Source organism: Centruroides vittatus, unplaced genomic scaffold (assembly GCF_030686945.1).
Source record: "Centruroides vittatus isolate TY-2023 unplaced genomic scaffold, ASM3068694v2 contig_4, whole genome shotgun sequence".
NCBI classification, from domain to species: Eukaryota; Metazoa; Arthropoda; class Arachnida; order Scorpiones; family Buthidae; genus Centruroides; species Centruroides vittatus.
In genome coordinates, this window is record NW_027122214.1 from 1,792,171 (window position 1) to 1,801,096 (window position 8,926).

At 37.5% G+C, this 8,926-nt stretch overlaps 1 protein-coding gene across 1 annotated transcript; it reads right to left on the reverse strand.

Annotated features, from left to right (window-relative positions):
• Window positions 1-3,419: 3,419 nt before the first annotated feature.
• On the reverse strand, window positions 3,420-4,865 carry LOC136976359 (craniofacial development protein 2-like). Its single transcript, XM_067271607.1, has one exon. It carries the CDS (start codon window positions 4,863-4,865, stop codon window positions 3,420-3,422), a length of 1,446 nt encoding a protein of 481 aa, XP_067127708.1.
• Window positions 4,866-8,926: the final 4,061 nt, after the last annotated feature.

Sequence of the window (8,926 nt, forward strand, 5' to 3'; positions counted from 1 at the left end):
AAAAAGTTATTTAAATGCTAAGTTTTAATTAAAATAATCTTCTTATGCTTCTTGTAAGTTAAAGAAAGTGTTTTATTTGAGATATTTCTTTTCCGGTACATAGTGAATGATTAAAACTTTATGAATCGTTTTTATTTTACCTACATACAATTCATATCCTCTATCAATTTACATCATCTTGCCCCCCTTACCCATTGGCTGGCGTCGTCCTTGTCAGTCTGTGCTATAATTGATAATATTGTGCTGTTGTGTCGTTTGTCAACGTTGTATCAAATGCTCTTTTTCTTATAAAAATCGAGAATGATCTATAAAAAAGCACCTAATATCTGTAGCTTGCTACGGAACGATAAAGACAGCGTAAAAAGGGAAGGTAAAGCTGGGGTATATAAAATTCCATTTGAAAATCAACAGTTAGGAATCGAAAAAGATTATGTGGGTGTGACTAGAAGAAAACTGGCGGTACGTCTGCGAGAACACACACAATTTTGACAAAGCACACAACACTATTAGCAATTACGGCACAGACTGAAGGAGCGATTGTAAAATGGGAAGAGGCTAAAGTCATTTAAACGGTGCACTCTCAATCCATTGCGTTGGAGATGGAAAAGGTGGAAATTTATAAAAGTAAAATGAAAAACCGTTGCCTAAATGCTATGGATGCTAATGCGCTTCCAACAGCGTGGAAATATATAATAGAAAAAAGAATGGCACTTAAAAACCCTTAAATCATTTCTTTCTACTTAGCTTTGTTTTCTGTTTTATTTGTTTATTTATTTATTTAATATACACACTTCTTTCAATTTATTTTAAAGTTAAATTATTTTTTTGAATTTTAAATATGTAAAATATTCGAAAACGGTACGTTCCATTTTGGAACATTTATAATATTAAACCTGACGATGGCCTATATTAGATAGAGTGAAAACGTTTGTATAAAAAAATTTTAAGCTCAGCAAAATTAGCTGTGGGAAATTGAAGTGAATTGTTTGCTGAGAAAGAGCTGGATAGATATGAAGTTATCAGTTTTGGTATTTCCTCTCCTTCTGTAACACATCTTTTTCGATCAGCCACATATTCTAAAATGTCACAAAGTGTAATCGTAGTGACTTAAACAACCACGAAATCAACTAGGATTAATGTCGGATACAAATGCGAATAAAACGTTTTGACTACAGAGAGAAAAGTTATTAAAAAGACAACACACAGGTAACTCTCGTACATTGTCAAGCACGCTATACCCTTTGTGGCAGCCATTTTAATCGACTCATACGCCACCTATATTTACTGGCACAAGCGAATTGCTGTTTTCTTTCATTAAGAAAGCGTTTATGATAAAATGTCTTTTAAGAAAAATAAGAAGAAATATCAACAAAAACATTGCTCCGTTCATCAAATACATTATTGTATCACAGGACACAAAAATAATAATAACAGTTCTTATTATTTTAAGAATGAAGAGCTTTGAGTTTTGGCTGAGAAAACAATTAAATGGAGCATGTAAATGCAATTTCATTAGTAATTTGAAAATGTGGAGAGTTAGACAAGTTATTACTTAATGTCTTTGCGAAATTTGGTGGTTACAGGATGAAAAACGTACTTTTACGAAGAGTCAAACGTATTTCTTTTGAAAGACTAAAACTTATACTGTACAACAATAATAAAAACGATATTCAGATCAGTTTTATAAGGTAAAACTTTGATAACATATATAAGATTTCATGTAAGATATCATCATCATCATCATCATCATCATCATCAACCATTATCAATCCACTGCAGGATGAAGGTCTCCCCAAGCCTCTTCCACAGTATTTTGTTTTGGGCATTTCGCTTCCATGTTGTGCCAAGATGCCTCTTAATCTCATCAACCCACCGAATGTGAGGACGTTTTCTTGGTCGTTTTCGATCTCTTGGTATCCAATCAAGAACTTCAGATGTCCAGCGATGGTCAGTTCTTCTTGCAATATGTCCAGCCCACTGCCACTTGAGGGATTTTACTCTTGCGATGATATCGGTAACTCCTGTCATTTTCCTGATCCATGTTATACGTTTCCGATCTCTCCTTGATATGCCAAGCATACACCTTTCCATGCTTCTTTGGGTAGCCTGTAGTCTTTGGATTTCTGATTTCTTAAGAGTCCAAGTTTCTGCTCCATAAGTGAGAACTGGCAAGACACACTGATCAAAAACCTTGCGTTTCAGGCACAGGGGCATCTGTTGATTTTTCAAGACTATGCTATTCCTACCAAAAGCACTCCAGCCAAGTTTTACACGTCTGTTTATTTCCTCCTTGATGTTGCCATCCATTGATATTCTTTGTCCCAGGTAAATGTAAGCATCTACCTTTTCCAATTCCATGTTATTTATTTTTAGTAGTGTTTCTTCACGTACAAAACTGTTGTACATAATTTTCGTCTTGTTCAAGTTCATCTTTAAACCAACTTCTTTACCTTTGTTTGCAAGTTCTTGCATCATGTCCTGGAGCTCTGAAGGGCTATCTGTAATGATGGCTATGTCGTCGGCAAATCGAAGATGTGTCAGGTGGTCTCCATTTATCAGTACACCCTTGTTCTCCCAGTTCATTGATTGGAAAACACTTTCTAACACATTTGTAAAAAGTTTTGGGGAGATAGTATCACCCTGTCTCACTCCCTTTTCAATTTTAATATCGTTAGTATCTTGGAACAAGCGAACTTTTGCGGTTGCCCCTTCGTAAATGTTCTCAAGAATTTTGATATACATAGTTTCGATACCATATGCCTTTAGAGAGTTGGTGATTGCTGAAGTAGTTATAGAATCAAAAGCCTTTTCACTAGTCAACAAATGCAATGCATAGTGGGATTTCGTATTCGTTTGACCTTTCAATGAGCTCCCTCACAACCTGAATGTGATCAAGTGTGCTGTATCCACTCCTGAATCCAGCTTGTTCTCTTGGTTGGGCAAGGTCCAGTTGTTTTTGTAGGCGATTAGTCAGTACCTTAGTGAAAATTTTATAAGTCACCGGGAGAAGGCTGATAGGCCTGTAGTTCCTCAGGTCTTCTATGTCACCCTTTTTATGAAGTAAGATTATTATTGATTTTTTCCAGTCTTCGGGGATTTTGCCACATTTAAGACAATCTGTAAAGTGTTTCGCAAGTATGGTTTCAGTAGCTTCGCCAGCTTCTCTCAGGATGTCTTTTTTTTTTTTTTTTTTTTTTTTTTTTTTTTTAACTCTTTCCGCCCTGTGGGCACTAAGAGGGCCTCTTTTTAGTAGGCCCATTATGGGTTCGGCCAGGCCCACAATGGGGCGACCGGGTGGTGAGGGACGGGGCCCGACGTATCCGAACGGACCACCCCCCGAAAAATTCCTGGGGATTATTCGACCCGTTCGGATTCGATCCCGGGTCCCCCAGAGCGGTAGGCTGTTTCCAAGTATGGTTTCAGTAGCTTCGCCAGCTTCCTCTCAGGATGTCTATAGTAATTCCATCCTCTCCTGGTGCCTTTCCTTTCTTCATATTTCTGATTGCATAAGCAACTTCTTCTTTAAGAATTTCAGGTACCTCATTTGTTACCTCATATGTTGTCTTTACTGTTGGTGCAGTATCTCTGGCATACAATTTTTTGTAGAATTCTTCAACTCTTGCTAATATTTCTTCTCGATCCCTGGTGACGGTGCCATCTTCCTTCTTCAGTGCAAAGATGTGTTTCCTTCCATTTGTTAATTGCTGTTTTGCATTTCTCAGACTTTTGTTGTTTTCAAGGGCTGTTTTCACAAGGCCACAATTGTATTTTCTGATGTCTTCAGTAAAACATTTTCGGATTGTTTTGCAGAGTTCCGCGTATTCGATGTTTGACGTTATATTTTCTTTACTTCTCTTCATCATCCGCCTTTTGCCCATCAATTGTCTTGTTTTTTCTGTTATTTTCTTCTCAGTCTTTCTAATTACATAACCTCCAATTCTAGCAGCTGTTTCCATAATTATCTTGGTAATCTGTCTGTTGGTTTCTGATATGTCCGTTTCCTCTTTAGTTAAATTTTCCAGGACTGAGAATTGGTTTTTCAGTTCCATCTCGAATGTTCCATGTTGCTCTTTAAGATTCTTCAAGTCAACAGACTTGGTTGTTCTCATAAGCTTTCTTCGTTCCAATCTAGTGTTAAGATGAAGCCTACCTCTTACCAGCCGGTGGTCACTGCCTGTATTAAATCTATTCAGAACATTGCAGTTCTCAACGTTGTGTTGTTTGTTCGATAGGATGTAGTCACTCTCATATTTTCCTCCGTTTGGGTGGCGCCAGGTCCACTTTCTGCTTGACTTCTTTTTAAAAAATGAATTCATTATGTAGAACTTTTCCGCTTCAGCAAAATCCACAAGCATATCTCCACGTTCATTTCTTTTCCCATGTCCAAATTTACCAACGGAGGTTTCGTTCTTTTCCTTTGCTCCAATTCTTGCATTGAAGTCACCCATGATGATCTTTACATAATGTTTCCCTTTTCCATTCATCTGTTTTATTTCATCATAAAAATCCTCTATTTCTTCATCAGGGTGACTTGCTGTGGGAGCATAGACTTGGATGATCTGTAGTTTATTCCTTTTTGAAAGTCTAAGAACTAATCTTGCCACTCTATCTGAAGAACTATCTACTTCTAAGATGTTATCTTTCCACCTTTTGTTTATTATAAAGCAAACTCCACTATTCTTTCCATTTTCTGTGCCTCTGTAGTAGAAGATATGTCCACTTTTCAGTTGAATTTGACCTTCACCTTTCCTTCTTACTTCACTCAGTCCTATCACATCCCACTTGATCTTGAGGAGTTCTTCTTCCAGTTCTTGTAGCCTTGGTTCGGAAGAGAGCGATCTGCAATTATAGCAAGCCAGGTTCATCATCAAATGGCAGCCAGGTCCAACCCGGTGATTCTTAGCACCCTCTGCTTTCATACAGCACTGGTCGCTGCCTTGACCAGGTGTAATCCTGCCTCCGCAAAGGATCTGGTCCGCAAAGGATCTGGTCCGCAAAGGATAGCTAGCACTAACTGGAAGGAGACCCACACGCTGAACATTTTGTGACGATGCGTGGAACCGGCCGGGTTAGCTATCCAATGTCCTACCCCACCTCCACGTGGTGCGGACTGGCAGCTTTCATCTGTGGTACCAAATCTTGTAGTTGTTGCCACAGATGGAAAGACCAACAGGGAGGGCTACCTGCACTCACTCACCAACCCGCCTGGCCAGCGTGGTGAGTTATGGCCATTAACCCCCAAGATGAAAACTCAACCGAAACCATGGCCCTCATTCCCCGGATGTAAGATATAAATTTGTAAAAGTTTTCATAATAGCAAATTATAAAAAATGAAAACAATTATTATTTTACAACCAAAGCACCATTAACAATCTAAAGTTGTCTCTCCGAAGTCGATAGCGCCATCTGATGGAAACGAATTTTTCTAGAACCTGTTTCTGGAAGCGGTTGATACACGATGTATTCGGGTGCGTTCGTTAATAGCAATCTCTCTGAGTCTCCGCTACTACGGGAGTGCGTTGATGTTTGTAGGCATTTAGGAACGAAGGTGAAAGAAAGATGGCGGCGCCCCTACTATAGATAGTATCCTGATGGAGGGATCTATGATTTTAAAATATGAGATTTTAGAGACAAAAGAAAGGTCCAATTGTAAAATTTAACCATAAAATGAATTATCTTGCCGACAGAGCACACAGAGTAGCGGCGAAAAAAATTCGAGAAGACATTTACATCACTGCGTGCACTAACTTGAGCTTTCACGACTAGATTTTCATTCATAAAACAACATAATGGACACCAAAACGAAACCATATCAGCCTTGGAGGACGCCATGTTGCATTCGACCGTAAATACAAGCGGCCGTTTTTGCCGTCCGACGGCACGCACTCCGGCGGAATATAGGAACGCGTTGCCGGGACGAGATAGTCTCTTAATGGACTCACCGCAGACGTCAACCACCCATGGATTCTCCAGTTCCGAAAAATGTAAATACGGGGCGAAATAGCCATTTCAGCTATCGCCCAACCATCCCGCCAGAGAGCAGGAAACTAGAGAGCCTATAATGAGAGAGTGGTCATAGGAATAGATAGCTGCCGCCATGTCTTTTCAAAACTGCTTATTTAGCTGCAACCACATACTATATTTAGTTGAGGAAACGGAAACAATCTAGCACTTATTTAAATGGAAATTCGGGAAGAAGAAAATAAATGTCGTTTTCGACTTTTAGAATTAATTTTTACTATTATTATTTGTTTATTTAAGAATCGTACAATAGAAGTAAAATAAAATAGGTTTCGTTAAAAGCGCATAACAGATTTCCGAGCTATAGGCGTATTTCTGTCTTCTGTGACGCCTTCCGTGTTAGAAAGTTAGCCATGTTGTTACTTAATAATAGCGATGCCGCTCTTTAACATTGCTATGATTACTGTCTTACAGTGTCAGCTCTCACTTTAATCCGTCGGACCAAGGTTCAAGTCAAAATTGATTCGAGTTTTTTCGAGAGGAAATCAACCCAGATATGTTAGGCACTATTCCCCACCGTTCAGCCGACTCTATTATGGGCCTTTTTGAACTTGCGACGGTTAAAAAATAGGCCGAGTTGAGTTGAACACATAAAAGAATTTTTAATGAGAATTCAATAAAATTACCACCTTCACTGATTCATTTATACGATAGAAATAGAAGACACGACACAATATAAATTTTAAAAAATGAATTTTGATTAAGAAAATATATTTGGCATTAATATAATTGAACTATATTGCACTAATTTTAATTATTTATTGTAGAAAAATTGATTAATAAACTGCCATCAACAGCAACAGTGCATACTGTAATACTATTGCACAGATGCCGGTTCAGATGTAGCTATTGTCATTAATAATATTACTCTTTTTGCCATGTAAACGTTAAAAGGAATTACATTAGTTGTATATGGGCATTCTTCCTCACACGACACGTGAAGAAGAATGCCTCTCGGGTGAACTTTTAATGGAAAACTGACCCCTATTTAGGTGTTACAAACATGAAGAAAACCCGGAAAATTCTACATTGTCAGCCCGTTGGCGAGGCGCAAATTCACGAAAAACTACAAATGTTCAATAGTTTTTCCACTCGGCCACTGGTGGGCAACTCTTAAAGGTCTTCAATCCTGTTCATTGTGGGTTAGACCATACGCACAATGGTGAGGGACGAGGCTCAATGTATCTGGGACAGAGCTTTCATAAAAAATTCTTGGAGACTTGCTCGCCCGGATTTGATCCCGACTTCTTCAGAGAGGTGAGCCGAGACATTTACTGCCACGATCATCACTCTTTAATCATTATTACACAGGGACAGATTCAAAAGTAAAAAAAAAACCAAAAATTAATCATTCAAATTTTTTATCTTCTTCAATTAACGCGTAACAAAGAAACTCAACAATTGACCCGTTGATTGTTTTGCTCTTTTGTTGCGAAGAGTGCGATTTCGAGTGATTGAAAAATGTTTTTTGATTCTGGCGATTATCGACCCTTGCCTTCACCTTTGGGGTAAGAGATTTCTCACATTTTATTGTTATTTGTGCAAATAAGAAATTCATTCGAAAAATTAATGGCTTTAAAAAAAAATTGCTCGGTGCAAATGATAATTTAAATTAATTTAATTTGTGTATTAGGGAAATGGATGCTATTAAATTTTGGTTGTTAAAGGTCGAGGGGTGGGGAGATAAAAGGGGTCATGCGTCTTATGTCGAGTAGAGTCGGACTTAATGACGATTTTACTCTTTGTTAGCATTTACAAATCATTTATCAAAACCATCCCTACCCTCAAAAATAAGCTTTTTACCATTTTATAATAGTTAAAAATATGAAAAGTTTTTTAATAAAATATCATAACAGATGGAGTCACTAAACGTTACAAGGAAAGTTAAGCGACTCGTTGCTGGATTGTTAAAACTAAATTTAGTCACTTTTATACACATTTTCCTCTCATTCTTCAAAACTCTCCTTGTTTAGGCGATGAATAAATAGTCACTCCATATGTGTAACACAATGATGATAATTATTTATATATCTATCCAGTGGCGTAGCGTGGGTGTCAGCCGCCCGGGCGGAGGAAAATTTTGCCGCCCCCTTATTTAGGTATCTCAATTTAAAAGACTAAAATATACAGTAATTCTAAAGAATAAGTAATGAAAAATTTCATGCTTATTTCAATCGGTCCGAATCGTAGGTGCGACAAAAATATGAAATGAAATAGTTCAAATTTTTACAAGATATTATTATTACTTATTGTGAAATTTTTCCGCCCCCACTGCGCTACCCCACTGTATATATCTATACCTATCTACACGTAGAAAAGGTACAGGCGACAACGTATTCTTTGGCTCCATTAAAAACTATAGACCTCGGTCGTGATGTTATTGAGTCCATCGTTATGCGACACATACCTCCTATTATACGTAATCAAAGTTCGATAGAGCACCACTGTTCTCCTCTGAGATTGGCACTAAACCGAAAAATCTCAGAGATAAGAATTACATAAAGTAATGAATTCTGAATTCGAATTAGGAGAGCCCAACACGTCCACAAAATAGTAATAACTTTAATAACGCGAATTTCTAAGCGATAATTTGCTTATTTCATAGAAAATTTCGCGAAAAGTTAGATAAAATGTTTTCCAAGTAATGTATTATAATTTCTCTATTACTTTTACAAATATTTATTGCATTGTAAATTCTTTCTTTCCACTTTTAGTGTGCGATTGGATGAAGATAAGAAGGATTGTGGATTAAATAATAATGGTAGGTTTCCTCCAAGCAAGATCGAAAGGAATAAAGACTCCAGAAAGCAAGAGGATAGTACGGAAAATAGTTTTGGATATAATATTGGATATGCTATTGGATATACTATTGGATGTACTATTAGAGATAGAAAGGCATTGAAAA

Excerpts from the sequence above, each read along its gene's own strand:
- LOC136976359 (XM_067271607.1), bottom strand. The coding sequence starts at position 4,865 with ATGAACCTGGCTTGCTATAATTGCAGATCGCTCTCTTCCGAACCAAGG.